Below are 15,098 nucleotides of genomic sequence, written 5' to 3'. Positions count from 1 at the left end.
AGCAGGAGTAAGCAAGGAGAGGCTGCAGAAAACCATGTTAATCTGACACCTGGGAAAGGAGGAAGGGAAGGATAGGAGTCTCAGACTTCAGTGCAAGCTAACATAATCTTAGCCAGGTTGATGAAGAGTCCTTGAGCCAAAGTCCCATTACAGGAATCCTGCATCTTGTAAGAATGGGCCTGTGTTAATACCCCACCATGGTCACTGATACTGTGGCAGGGAAGATTAGAGGGCAGCAATGTTCACAGGAGCTGAAGGGGGAGGCTTTCAGCCAACCATGGCTCCCCCAGCAGGTTCAACCAGAGGGGAGCATGTCCATGGCCATCACATTCTCCATTCATTTTGAATAAATTGTATAATTAATAATATGCTATGAAGATAAGATATATTTCCCTTTATGATACTCATTTATTTGTAAGCATATTTGTTTAAAAGTTGATCTGTTGTGGGTGAAATGATTACTTAAAAATCATATTCTTATCCTTTTCATGCGAAAAAAATCAATATCTAAAAATTCAAATAGAAAAGTAAAAGATACAGTTTTTTCCTGAAATTATTTGAGGTTCCATTAACCCTCCTATTTAAAATAGAATACCAAAAATTTAACAGAGATGATTATCGGATCCCAATTTAAGCAAGCAAGCACATCCTTCTGAAGCAATCAATCCTATCACTAAAATGATTCTAATACAGCAGCTAAAATGTTTCTCTTATTTTCATAGTTATTCTTCTAATTTTTTTTTTAAGAGACAAGGTCTCATTCTGTGTCCCAGGCTGAGGTGGCACAATCAAAGCTCACTGCAGCGTCAAGCTCCTGGACTCAAGCAATCCTCTCGCCTCAGCCTCCCCAGTAGCTGGGACTACAGGTGTGCACTACCACACTTGACTGATTTTTTTTTTTTTTTTTTTTGAAACTGGGTCTGGCCCAGGCTAGAGTACAGTGGCATGATCTCAGCTCACTGCAACCTCTGCCTCCTGGGCTCAAGTGATCCTCCCACCTCAGCCTCCTAAGTTGCTGGGATTACAGGTGTGAGCCACCGTGCCTGGCCAACTAACTTTTTTAATTTTTTTTTTTTTTTTTTTTTTTTTTTTTGAGACAGAGTCTCACTCTGTTGCCCAGGCTGGAGGGCAGTGGCATGATCTCAGCTCACTGCAACCTCTGCCTCCTGGGCTCAAGCGATCCTCCCACCTCAGCCTCCTAAGTTGCTGGGATTACAGGTGTGAGCCACCGTGCCTGGCCAACTAACTTTTTTAATTTTTTTTTTTTTTTTTTTTTTTTTTTTTTTGAGACAGAGTCTCACTCTGTTGCCCAGGCTGGAGGGCAGTGGCACAATCTTGCCTCACTGCAACTTTGGCCTCCTGGGTTCAAGCAGCTCTGCCGCAGCTTCCCAAGTAGCTGGGATTACAGGCACATGCCACCATACCTCGCTAATTTTGTATTTTTAGTAGAGACAGGGTTTTACCATGTTGGCCAGGCTGGTCTTGAACTCCCGACCTCAGGTGATCCACCTGCCTTGGCCTCTCAAAGTGCTGGGATTACTGGCGTGAGTTGGGATTACAGGCACGAGCCACCGCACCTGGACTAATTTTTTGTTTGTTTGTTTGTTTATTTCTTTTTGTTTTAAGATGAAGTCTTGCTCTGTCACCCAGGCTAGAGTGCAGTGGCGTGATCTCAGCTCACGGCAACCTCCGCCTCCTGGGTTCAAGTGATTCTCCTGCCTCAGCCTCCCAAGTAGCTGGGATTACAGGTGCCCACCACCATGGTAGGCTAATTTTTGTATTTTTAGTAGAGACAGGGTTTCATCTTATTGGCAGGCTGGTCTCCAACTCCTGACCTCGTGATCCACCCGTCTTGGCCTCCCAAAGTGCTGGGATTACAGGCATGAGCCACCGCACCTGGCCTAATTTTTTAAAGTTTTTGAAGAGATAGAGTCTTGCTATGTTGCCCAGGCTGGTCTCAAACTCCTGACCTCAAGCCATACTCTCTGCTCAGACTCCCAAAACACTGGAATTACAAGCATGAGTGACTGTGCTCAATCTTTTGTTTGTTTGTTTGTTTTTGAGATAGATTCTCACTCTGTTGCCCAGGCTGGAGTGCAGTGGAAGGATCTCGGCTCACTGCAACCTCCACCTCCCGGGTTCAAGTGATTCTCCTGCCTCAGCCTTCCAAATAGCTGGGATTACAGGCGCATGCCACCAGGCCTGGCTAATTTTTGTATTTTTAGTAGAGATGGGGTTTTGTCATGTTGGTCAGGCTGGTCTCAAACTCCTATTTCAGGTGATCTGCCCACCTCAGCCTCCGAAAGTGCTGGGATTATAGGTATGAGCCACTGTTCCCAGCCAGGTATTTCTTTATAGCAGTGCAAGAAGGGATGAATATACTCTCCCATGAGTCATTCTTTAGCATACAAAAACCAGTAAATTCCTCAGGTTTTAGAAGCTCCCACAGCCAGGAACTCAAGACAAAGACTAAATATTTATTTTCTTTTTTACTATACTACAGACAAATCCTTGATCTTTGACCACTGATTCCTTATAGCAAAGAATCATAAGAGTTAAAAGATAGTTGCACATTTCTAAAACCCCATTCAATCACTAATAACCTGTCCAGTCCATCAGCCTATCATATGAAAATGCCAGGCCAGGTGTGGTGGCTCACGCCTGTAATCCCAGCACTTTGGGAGGCTGAGGTGGGTGGATCACGAAGTCAGGAGATCAAGACCATCCTGGCTAACACGGTGAAACCGTGTCTCTACTAAAAATACAAAAAATTAGCCGGGCGTGGTGGTGGACGCCTGTAGTCCCAGCTACTCAGGAGGCTGCGGCAGGAGAATGGCGTGAACCCAGGATGTGGAGCTTGCAGTGAGCCAAGATCATGCCACTGCACTCCAGCCTGGGAGACAGAGCAAGACTCCGTCTCAAAAAAAAAAAAAAAGAAAAGAAAAGAAAAAGAAAATGCCTCCCAGGGTGTGGCCACTCAGGCTTCCATTTGATCTTTTCAGGTTTCAAAAGCAGAGTTCTTACCAATATATATCTTCATTATTTCAGGCGTCTGATATAATTAAGATAAGAGACAATATCATCCCTTGCTTTGAGTTTCTTTGGAGGTCTTAATGAATATTGGATTTCCCTCATTATATAACCCATTTATTTATTCCTTTACTCTCATCTACTATTTCTCCTTATCTCCACTCATACCCAAGCTTTTTTGGCTTCGGAAGGAGTATTTGGTTCAGCTACTGTGCTGCTCTGGGTTGCAGGCAGTAAAACTAGTGATGTGGTTCAGGACACACTACTCCAAAATATAGCAACTGAGCATTTGAGAAAATAGCAGAGCAAAGAGGTCATTTTCACCTTCCCCTCACTCCTTTTGCCCTGAAGCAGGCCATAAACCATAGAAAGAATACTCTGGCCATCTCCCCTTAAGGCAGGCCATAAAACCTGGTGTCCTTCCCTGAAGTAGGTCATAAGACTGTCATTTGAGAGGTACCCTCCCCTTACATAGAGAAAAGGAACATCCTTACCGCTGAAGACACCAGGACACAGAGAAGAACCTGAACAAACAGCCCATTCTAAGTTCCCCCGGTTTGTTACCATTACATCATACTCCCTTTGTGTAATTATACTCCTGCACGACCGTCCACTCTTTATCAACCCTACGACAATTGTCTTCCACCCCTTCATCGAAATTTCATTATCTACTGACTGTGGGAAGAAGACTGAAAGTCAAACACAAATCTAGAGCCCAGAGGAACTTTGTACGAAGTTATTGACTTCTGTTTGGGCTCATCCAACTTCCACAAATAATTCTGTGCAAACAATCCCTCAAGCTCATCCAAAGAATCAATTGTGATCCTCAAAATTACTTACATTCCTCCATCTCCCTCTCCCTTATGAAAAAGTGTACATAAGCATCTGAACCTCATTGGATTATTGGGTAATCACTCTACTGTGATTTTCTCCAGGGCACATTAATAAATTTCTATGCCAGCCAGGAGCGCCTGTAATCCCAGCATTTTGGGAGGCCGAAGGGGGCAGCTCACCCGAGGTCAGGAGTTCAAGACCAGCCTGGCCAACATGGTGAAACCTTGTCTCTAATAAAAATACAAAAAAAAAATAATAATACGCCGGGCTTGGTGGCACGTGCCTGTAATCCCAGCTACTCAGGAGGCTGAGGCAGAAGAATCGCTTGAACCCAGGAGATGGAGGCTGCAGTGAACTGAGATGGTGCCACTGCACTCCGGCCTGGGTGACCGAGCTAGACTCAGTCTCAAAAAAATAAAAAATAAAATACATTCGTATGCCTTTTTCTTCTGTTCATCTTTTCTTTTGTTAGTTCACTCCAGTGAACCTTCAGAGGGCAGAGCTTTCCCTTCACCTCTACAAAATGAAGGCAAGAAACTTAATTCTAGGGAATAAATATATAATCATTAATTATATACATATGTATTGTGTGTTACGCAGCCACAGACAACTGCTTAACAACAAAACCCACAAATGTGCCACACTAATTCAGTAGTCTGCTATTATGCTTACTTTCAGCCATTTAAGAAACATAGCTTTACGGGCGTGTGTGTGTGTGTGTCTGTGTAAAATATATTTGCCAAGCCCTGGTCCACTCACCTTACCATTTACATTAAATAAACCAGCACACTATGATTATGCCCATCATTAAACTGTCAGAACATTAAATATCCACGTATTGTTTAAATTAGGCTGAAGTTTTCTAAAAGCAAGGGAACACACACACGCACACACCAAACACACACACACAGAACATGGCTAGAGAGTTCTAGCAGAGACAATCCCCAAATGCTTATTAGTATTCTGTAAGTTTCAGTGAGTGAAGGGCGCTAAAATGCAGTTTGGAAACCAAAACCGTGGCATATCCATTGTGGCATCGTAATGTTGCTACTCAACTCTTTTGTTCTTGTAATCATTGCTTGTCTTAAAATGACCCTGTCAACCGTGTTCATTTTGATAGCTTTGCATCTTTGTGACAGGTCGCTCAGCAGCCGCAGGCCACCAAAAGGCAATTCGCGGCCCTCTGCAGTGGTACCGACACGCAGCTGCCTTCCGGGAGAGGCCGGCAGCAGAAGTGAAGGAGGAGCCGAGGGCGCGGCTGGGGACCCGCCCGCGCCCGCCCCCGCCCTCAGCCCCCTCGCCCCGCCCTTCCGCGGAGCGCGCAGCAGCCCGTGCGCCGGCGCAAGCCCGCCTCCTCGCTGGGCCCCGCCTCGCTGCCACCACAGGATCCTGGCTCCGCGCGCCCCGCCCTCGTCTTCTTGTGTAGCCCGAGGCGGCGGTAGCATGGAGGGGGAGAGTACGTCGGCGGTGCTCTCGGGCTTTGTGCTCGGCGCACTCGCCTTCCAGCACCTCAACACGGACTCGGACACGGTGAGCCGAGGGACGGGGCGGGGTCCGGCGTCGCCTGGGAAGAGCCCTGCGCGCGGCCTGCCTCCCCGCTGTTGCCCCGGTCCCCGCCCGCTCCCCCGACGCCGCCGCGCCTCCTCCCTGCGGTCGCGGCTCTGCTTTCTCTCCCCCTCAGCGGTCCATGAGGTGCCTCGTGCCCACGAAGTCTTCTCCAGCATTAGCCCTCCCTCTGCTATCCTCCGTTATTTCCCTTTTCCGACCCAAGTGTCCCCCACGCTCCCATCTTTCCTCGGCGCCCCTTTCGCTGTGGAAACTTGGGCGTGAAAAGATGGAAAGTTCATGGAGCGTCTTTCCGTTGCTCTGCGGAGCCTGCGGTAAACTTTCCGTTTCTCGCGACGCCCGACAGGCGTTTGCAAAGCCAGCCGGACTTTTTCATGCAGAGCAGCGCCTGTGCGTGTTTGTTGAGATGGTAGGATGGTAAGGGAATAAAAATAGATGTTGCGTCCAGTGGGAAATCTTAGTGGATGGAACAGCTTAATCTGGTATATCAGATATCTTTTTATTTGCGTTATTAAATTTGTTTAAACAGTTTTTAAAAGTACGTTGCCTGTTTTCTAAAAGTTCTATGAAATTAAAGAAACGCTGTAAAACGTTGAGCTCGGAAGTAGTTAATGTCCTATAGTACTTTCAGTAACTTGCAGAAAGAAAGTCTAAGCATCTAAAATACACCTCCCTGCTGTGTGATATAGTTCGGAGAATACCCTGCTGAACAATGCCTAGTAATTTCTGCTAAGTTCATTTTAAGATATAACGTCTGTTTTACTCAAAATTGCCTTAATATAGGTAGGGCGCAGTGGCTCACGCCTGTAATTCCAGCACTTTGGGAAGCCGAGGTCGGTGAATCACCTGAGCCCATGAGTTCGAGACCATCGGGGACAACCTAGTGAGACCCGGTCTCTACAAAATCTAAACATTACAAAATTGCTCTTTAGCACAATCCTAATAAAGTTTGGAATTGGTATGTTTTATGTATACAATTTCAGATAACCTTACAAAGTAATACCTAATAAAGAACAAATATATGACCATTTAAAATATATGTGTAGCTGTGGAAATTATTTTGGAATGCCTGTAGTGTAGTTAGAGTGAGACCGTAAGTCCTCGGTAGCTTAAACGATTAGCCCTTGTGAAGTACCTGAGTGCTAGGGAGGCACCTGTTTCTCAGATCTTTTTCCTGGAGTCTTTAAAGGGTGGGTTTTTCTGGCTAGTTGCACTTGCATTGCCCCTGCTTCCCTTCCCTGAGTTCGTCTTTTGAGTATCAAAATCAAGAACACTAGATTCTGGATATATCCCCCCGCGTGATTCCAGTAAAGACTCACATTATGGAACTAATCCTTTTTTACTTTTAGGGGAAAAAAGCATTATTAATTATAAAGAATATAAAATATTTCTGTAATCCCAGCACTTTGGGAGGCGGAGGCAGGAGGATCATTTGAGCCCAGGAGTTGAAGACCAGCCTGGGTAACATAAGGAGACCTCATGTCTACAAAAAAATTTTAAACATTAGCCCGGCGTGGTGGCACGTGCCTGTAGACCCAGCTACTTGGAAGGCTGAGGCAGGAGGATTGCTTGAGCCCAGGAAGTCAAAGCTGCAGTGAGTAGTGATTGCACCACTGCACTCCAGCCTGGGTGATGACAGAGCTAGACCTCTTCTCAAAAAAAAAAGAAAGATATAAAATCTTCATTGTCAAGCACATTGGGTCTTTAAGTGTGCCTAGAGAAATTGAATTCTCCAAAACTCAGATAAATTACCACTGGGGTGGCAGAATACAAGTAGTTTTAAAAGAATCGGGCTCACAGCACTCCTTTTAGAAAGCAGACTCTGAAATTGAATTTTAATCTTTCATATTGTGCATGAGTTTTAATCAGAAAACACTAATCATGTCATTTCGTACCTTAGAAGCTTTCTGTAACTCCCAGAAGCACATGTGGTTAAATCCAGAGTAGTCATTCGGGGTGTCCCATTATTGGCTCGTTCTAATTTATCTTTGATTTCCTTCTGCTCCAAGGCAAAGTGCTCTGCTCATTCCTCAGTGTGTGCTCATTTCTGGCTTTAAGTCTTATATACTTCTAAGTGTGCCAAGTGCTCCATGCTGTGCCTACACAAATATTGCCCATCGCTTTAGTCTAATCTGTACTTGCCTCCCCAGGGCCTACTCTAATTATTTCAGGCTAGGCTAATCTCTTTCCCTTCCTCTCCTCTTTATTTCTACTTTTTTTCTTTTGAGGCAGAGTCTCACTCTGTCGCCTGGGCTGGAGTGCAGTGGCGTGATCATAGCTCACTGCAGCCTCAACCTCCTGGGTTCAGGTCATCCCAAGTAGCTGGGACTACAGGCATGTGCCACCATGCCTAACTAATTTTTCTTGTATTTTTTGGTACAGACGGAGTTTTACCCTGTTGCTCAGGCTAGTCTTGAACTCCTGGGCTCAAACTATCTGCCCACCTTGGCCTCCCAGTGCTAGGATTACAGGCGTGAGCCACCTTGCCTAGCCTCTTCTCATTTTTATTTAACTCTTCATCTTTCCCAAGTAAACTAGAAGCATCTCAGATCTTTCATATGTGCCCCCGACTGGTAGCACATACTTGTATACATAGTAAAATACTCAGAAAATACTGTTAGTTAAGTGAACAGTAATTCTATCAGTGTATTCTATATATTGCCTCTTTATCTTCATAGGAAGGTTTTCTTCTTGGGGAAGTAAAAGGTGAAGCCAAGAACAGCATTACTGATTCTCAAATGGATGATGTTGAAGTTGTTTATACAATTGGTGAGTTATTTATTTCTCCTATATGTGAATCATCTGTGTCTCCTATATTTGATAGTTTATGCTGAAAGGGGTCAGCATAAGTTATTGTTTTTTAAATTAGGAAATACAGAGGCTGGGCAAGGTGGCTCACACCTGTAATCCCAGCACTTTGGGAGGCCGAGGTGGATTACCTGAGGTCGGGAGTTCGAGACCAGCCTGGCCAACATGGTGAAACCCGTCTCTACTAAAAATACAAAAATTAGCCAGGTGTAGTGGTGCATGCCTGTAATGTAATCCCAGTTACTTGGGAGGCTGAGGCACAAGAATTTCTTGAACCTGAGAGGTGGAAGTTGCAGTGAGCCGAGACTGTGCCACTGCACTATAGCCTGGGCAACAAAGCGAGACTCTGTCTCAAAAAAAGAAAATAATATATATTAATTTTAAAATAATTTAAAAGGATATGTTGCACTCATTTTGAAGTTAAAATTATGGCCATGGACTGGTCTAAAGTAAGAAATAGTATGAGACTTAGGAAGCAGGTAAGTTTACTGCCAGGGAAACAAGGATGAAACACCTGCTGTTTAGTAGGAAGATGGCCCAGCAATAGGAAGACCAAGGAAAAAGATAAAATGTTAAATGCTGCAGAAAAGTTGGAAGATGAGAACTGAGAAAATGCAGTAATTGGATTATTAGATGACTGAAAATCCTCAGTAATTTCTGGAGCATAATGGGGAAGAGACCAGGCTGTAAACGGTTTGAGGATTGGGTGCTAAAGCAGTTATAACTGGTGGCAGCTTCTCTTTTAGGGAAAAGCAGGCGAGAACCTTTAAAATGTATAGGGAAAAAAATGTTTAAAAGAAATAAAGTGTATAGGGAGTTTTCTGATTGTCTAATATAGTTTTTCTATATATATGTGTATATATTTTTAAACAAAATTGGTAGTGTACTTTATAAAAGGTTTGGCATCACATTGTGTCATGATCACTTTCCAATGTTGCATAATCCTCTACAATATCATTTTTCTTTTCTTTTTTTTTTGAGGCAGAGTCTCACTCTGTTGCCCAGGCTGGAGTGCAGTGGTGTGATCTTGGCTCACTGCAACCTCGGCCTCCTGGGTTCAAGCGATTCTCCTGCCTCAGCCTCCCAAGTAGCTGGGATTACAGACGTGCGCCACCACGCCCGGCTAATTTTTTGTATTTTTATTAGAGATGGGGTTTCATTATGTTGGCGAGGCTAGTCTTGAACTCCTGACTTCGAGTGATCCACTCACCTCAGTCTCCCAAAGTGCTGGGATTACAGGCGTAAGCCACCATGCCTGGCCTACAATACCATTTTTCATAACTGCATTGTGTTCTACCCTGTGGCCTTATTGTGATTTAAACAGTCCTTTAAATATGTTATAATCAGCTGTTTCTAGTTTTTCATTATCATAAAGTATACTACAGTGAATATCCTTGTATATCAATATTTGGCGTTATCTATTATAGATTCCTAGATATGGTATTACTGTGTCACAGGGTATGAACACTTGTAAGGTTTTTGATCTGCATTAGCAGATTGCTTTCCAGAAAGATTATATCAGTTTGTACTCATACTGTATGTTATTTTTGTTTGCTACTTTAGAAGTTTAAAAATAGAAATATATAAAGTAGGAAATAAAAAATTTAAACTCTTATTAGTTTCCTTAGTGGCAACTACTGTTTCATGGATTTTTACTAGCTTGCAATATTCATAAAACACACAAATGTAAATGTGTGTGTATATATATACACATACATATGTATATATATATATTTTGTTTTTGTTTTGAGATGGAGTCTCATTCTGTTGCCCAGACTGGAGTGAAGTGGCATGATCTCGGCTCACTGCAACCTCTGCTTCTCGAGGTCAAGCGATTCTCCTGCCTCGGCCTCCGGAGTAGCTGGGATTACAGGCACACGCAACCATGCCCAAGTAATTTTTTTGTATTTTTAGTAGAGATGGAGTTTCACCATGTTGGCCAGGCTGGTCTCGAACTCCTGACCTCAAGTGATCCTCTCACCTCAGCCTCCCAAAGTGCTGGGATTGCAGGCGTGAGCCACCATGCCCGGCCAAATGTGTATACTTTTTATTTACACAAATGGGATCTTACTATATGTGCCTAATATCTCCCAAGATATCACAAGTACAGAATAGTATCTGTGTGTATAATGTATAATTCATCACTCTGTTTTTATTTTTGAGATGAGGTCTTGCTCTGTCAGCCAGGCTGGAGTGTAGTGGCACAAATACTGGTCACTGCAGCCTCGACCTCCTGGGCTTAAGCAATCCTCCTGCCTCAGCCTCCTGTATTGCTGGGACCATAGGAATGCACCACCATGCCTAGATAATTTTTTATTGTTTGTAGAGACAGGTTCTCACTTTGTTGCCCAGGCTGGTCTCAAACTCCTAGGCTCAAGCAATCCTCCTGTCATTACAAAGTGTTGGGATTACAGGGGTGAGCCACCATACTCGGCCCATCATTCTTTCTGCTGGCTGCATATATCCTGTTGTATAGACATACCATAATTTTTTTAACCATCTAAGAATGATTTTTCTGTTTTTTTGTTAACATAAACAGTATTACCATGAACATTTAGTATTGTACATTTGTTTGTGCCTTTGAGTGTATATTTGAAAGTCACATTCCTGGAGGTAGACTAGCTGATTGCCTTTTGGAAAACTTATGCTTATGCCATTTTAGACTTCTCCACAGTATATAAAAGTGCCTAGGTCCCCATACTCTTTTTCTTTTTTTTTTTTTTTTTTTGAAACAGAGTCTCACTCTGTCGCCCAGGCTCTAGTGCAGTGGTGGGATTCCGGCTCACTGCAACCTCTGCTTCCCGGGTTCAAGTGATTATCCCTGTCTCAGCCTCCCGAGTAGCAGGGATTACAGGCGACTGCCACCACACCCAGCTAATATTTGTATTTTTAGTAGAGGCGGGGCTTCACCATGTTGGCCAAGCTGGTCTCGAACACCTGACCTCAGGTGATCTGCCCGCCCCGGCCTCCCAAAGTGCTGGGATTACAGGCGTGAGCCACCATGCCCAGCCCCCATGCTCTTGCCAACACTAGGTATTATCAAATATTTTAATCTTTGCCAATTTGATAAGTGAAAAAAATAGCATTTTAATTTGCATTTCTTAATTACAAAAGAGGTTTTTTTTTTTGATACTTCTTACTTTTTTTCTTGGCCATTTTCTTTGAAAAGGATAGGCCTGTCCTATTCTTTGGCTGCATTTGTACTATTTTGCTTTTAGTGATTTGTAATCACGTTACTTAAGGAAACTGGGCTTTTGTCATGTTTTATACATATGCTAATACAGTTTATAATTTTTTTCTGTCAATAAATACTTTAATGAGAACCGAGGTCTATAACATATATAGCAGTAACCACCCTGGCCTATGCCTTCTGCTCTAGCCCAAGTCTGGGGCCTAACCAATTACATTTAACCCACATTTGGAAAGCAGGCCATTTTCAGTGTCATCCATCAGTATCCATCTTTGTAGAAGATAACCAATCTGGGGCTAGAGTCTCAATGTTAACACTTTCTCTCAGGGAAAAGTTAACATGGTAACACAAACATATAAATAACTTTGAACCATCCTACTGTTCTTCCATCAGGAGGCCCTTAGAAGACCAACGGTTTGGTAAACACTTACAACTTTGCCGAAATACATTAGAACACGGGAAAAGGGAAAAGGAGTAGAAAGGCTGGCAGGGCTGGGCTCACGTATAATTCAGTCCTTAGATTTAAAGCCTCTTGAGCTACTCATATGTAATTTAAAGAATGATGTTCCAGGGTCCAAGCCAAAGCCAGTTTGGCCAAAATCCTTTAGAGTACAAAAAAGCCCTCGTGTTTCCACATCTTTAAAATACCATCCAAAGTGTCCTTATAGAGATCCACATATCCCACGATTGCCCTCTGGTTCATCATGCGAGTGCCTGCCACATCACCTGGATTAGAGGCAAGAGCCCCAGCCAAACCACACGTAAAGCTGGAAACAAAGTGAGTTAAAGTTGTGTCTTCCATCATTCCTGACAATATTAAGTGCTTCTTAGTAAAATCATAGACTGGTAGCTCTACTCCCACAACGATGGCAGCATGCTGAGCAGTTGGAACCACACCCCTCCACAGACACCTGGTGCCTTCCTGTTGGTATATATCGATGAAGCTGCCAGTCATGCTCCCTTGGAACAAACTTCCTTGAGCCTGCATTCAAATCTTTAGAACATCGGTGGGATTGGCTATAGTGGAAAATATCACTCCTGACACTACCCCACAGGTCATGTTAATTAAAAGAGTTTCATCTTCTAAACGTTATACAAATAATTGCTTCAAGCTTTGGTAAATCCCAATTTTAATGGTGCCATATGATGCTTGTCTTCACAAAACAGGAGCAATTCCTGAATACAGAGCCAATACACCTTCCTCTTTATAGATCCAAAACAAAGCATGAAACATCCATCTATATTTTGTTTCTTTGAAACGGACATCAATGCTTTGGCCTTGAACCTACCTGAAGTAGTGTTTTGGCAAGGTCCATGGGGAAAGTTCCAAACTCAGCAATGATAGAGGCAAGGCGTCATATACAAAGGGTTTCCAGTTCAGACGAGACATCTCATGGCTTACAGTGGTACTTCTCTGCTGCTGCTCAGGCTCATCAGACGACTGGGAAACTGAGGCTCCTACAGTCAGAAATGACACTGCAGTGCCAACCTGGAAGCATTGAAACCCTGTAGTTTATAATTTTAATGTAGTTTTTTTTTTTTTGGTTCGGACACTTGAGTTTTAAAAGCAAGCCCTTTATAGCGATACAAGATTATTTTTTAAAAATTAAAAAATTAGGAGGAGCCAAGATGGCTGAATAGGAACAGCTCCGGTCTGCAGCTCCCAGTGTGAGCGACGCAGAAGACAGGTGATTTCTGCATTTCCATCTGAGGTACCGTGTTCATCTCACTAGGGAGTGCCAGACAGTGGGCGCAGGTCAGTGGGTGAGTGCACCGTGCACCAGCCAAAGCAGGGGCGAGGCATTGCCTCACTCGGGAACTCAGGAAGCGCAAGGGGTCAGGGAGTTCCCTTTCCAGGGGTGACAGACGGCACCTGGAAAATCAGGCCACTCCCACCCGAATACTGTGCTTTTCCAACGGGCTTAGGAAACGGTGCCCCAGGAAATTATAGCCCGCACCTGGCTCAGAGGGTCCTACGCCCACGGAGTCTCGCTGATTGCTAGCACAGCAGTCTGAGATCAAACATCAAGTCGGCAGCGAGGCTGGGGGAGGGGCGCCCGCCATTGCCTAGGCTCGCTTAGGTAAACAAAGCAGCCTGGAAGCTGAAACTGGGTGGAGCCCACCACAGCTCAAGGAGGCCTGCCTGCCTCTGTAGGCTCCACCTCTGGGGGCAGGGCACAGACAAACAAAAAGACAGCAGTAACCTCTGCAGACTTAAATGTCCCTGTCTGACAGCTTTGAGGAGAGCAGTGGTTCTCCCAGCACGCAGCTGGAGATCTGAGAACGGACAGACTGCCTCCTCAAGTGGGTCCCTGACCCCTGACCCCTGAGCAGCCTAACTGGGAGGCACCCCCCAGCAGGGGCAGACTGACACCTCACATGGCCGGCCAGGTACTCCAACAGACCTGCAGCTGAGGGTCCTGTCTGTTAGAAGGAAAACTAACAGAAAGGACATCTACACCAAAAACCCATCTGTACATCACCATCATCAAAGACCAAAAGTAGATAAAACCACAAAGATGGGGAAAAAACAGAGCAGAAAAACTGGAAACTCTAAAAAGCAGAGTACCTCTCCTCCTCCAAAGGAATGCAGTTCCTCACCAGCAACGGAACAAAGCTGGACAGAGAATGACTTTGACGAGCTGAGAGAAGAAGGCTTCAGACGATCAAATTACTCCGAGCTACGGGAGGATATTTAAACCAAAGGCAAAGAAGTTGAAAACTTTGAAAAAATTTAGAAGAATGTATAACTAGAATAACCAATACAGAGAAGTGCTTAAAGGAGCTGATGGAGCTGAAAACCAAGGCTCGAGAACTACGTGAAGAATGCAGAAGCCTCAGGAGCTGATGCGATCAAATGGAAGAAAGGGTATCAGCCCTGGAAGATGAAATGAATGAAATGAAGCGAGAAGGGAAGTTTAGAGAAAAAAGAATAAAAAGAAACGAGCAAAGCCTCCAAGAAATGTGGGACTATGTGAAAAGACCAAATCTCCATCTGATTGGTGTACCTGAAAGTGACGGGGAGAATAGAAACAAGTTGGAAAACACTCTGCAGGATGTTATCCAGGAGAACTTCCCCAATCTAGCAAGGCAGGCCAACATTCAGATTCAGGAAATACAGAGAACGCCACAAAGATACTCCTCGAGAAGAGCAACTCCAAGACACATAATTGTCAGATTCACCAAAGTTGAAATGAAGGAAAAAATGTTAAGGGCAGCCAGAGAGAAAGGTCGGGTTACCATCAAAGGGAAGCCCATCAGACTAACAGCGGATCTCTCGGCAGAAACCCTATAAGCCAGAAGAGAGTGGGGGCCAATATTCAACATTCTTAAAGAAAAGAATTTTCAACCCAGAATTTCATATCCAGCCAAACTAAGCTTCATAAGTGAAGGAGAAATAAAATACTTTACAGACAAGCAAATGCTGAGAGATTATCACCACCAGGCCTGCCCTAAAAGAGCTCCTGAAGGAAGCGCTAAACATGGAAAGGCACAACCGGCACCAGCCACTGCAAAATCATGCCATAATGTAAAGACCATCAAGACTAGGAAGAGACTGTATCAACTAACGAGCAAAATAACCAGCTAACGTCATAATGACAGGATCAAATTCACACATAACAATATTAACTTTAAATGTAAATGGACTAAATGCTCCAATTAAAAGACA

General features: G+C 44.1%; 1 protein-coding gene and 1 pseudogene across 1 annotated transcript in view; one reads left to right on the top strand and one right to left on the bottom strand.

Moving 5' to 3' along the window:
• Window positions 1–5,193: 5,193 nt before the first annotated feature.
• The window catches only part of ABRAXAS1 (abraxas 1, BRCA1 A complex subunit), a 33,491-nt gene continuing 23,586 nt past the window's right edge, over window positions 5,194–15,098 (top strand). Inside the window, exons 1-2 of the mRNA XM_054484453.2 lie at window positions 5,194–5,394; window positions 8,109–8,199. Coding sequence (XP_054340428.1) covers window positions 5,308–5,394; window positions 8,109–8,199 — 178 coding nt within the window. The 5' untranslated portion in view covers window positions 5,194–5,307. The remainder of the gene's footprint in view (window positions 5,395–8,108; window positions 8,200–15,098) is intronic.
• On the bottom strand, window positions 11,951–12,662 carry LOC129034798 (brain mitochondrial carrier protein 1-like; annotated as a pseudogene).

This window comes from Pongo pygmaeus, chromosome 3, assembly GCF_028885625.2.
Source record: "Pongo pygmaeus isolate AG05252 chromosome 3, NHGRI_mPonPyg2-v2.0_pri, whole genome shotgun sequence".
Lineage (NCBI taxonomy): Eukaryota > Metazoa > Chordata > Mammalia > Primates > Hominidae > Pongo > Pongo pygmaeus.
Note: the sequence above shows the minus strand (reverse complement) of the source record. Positions and strands in the feature narration are given on the sequence as shown.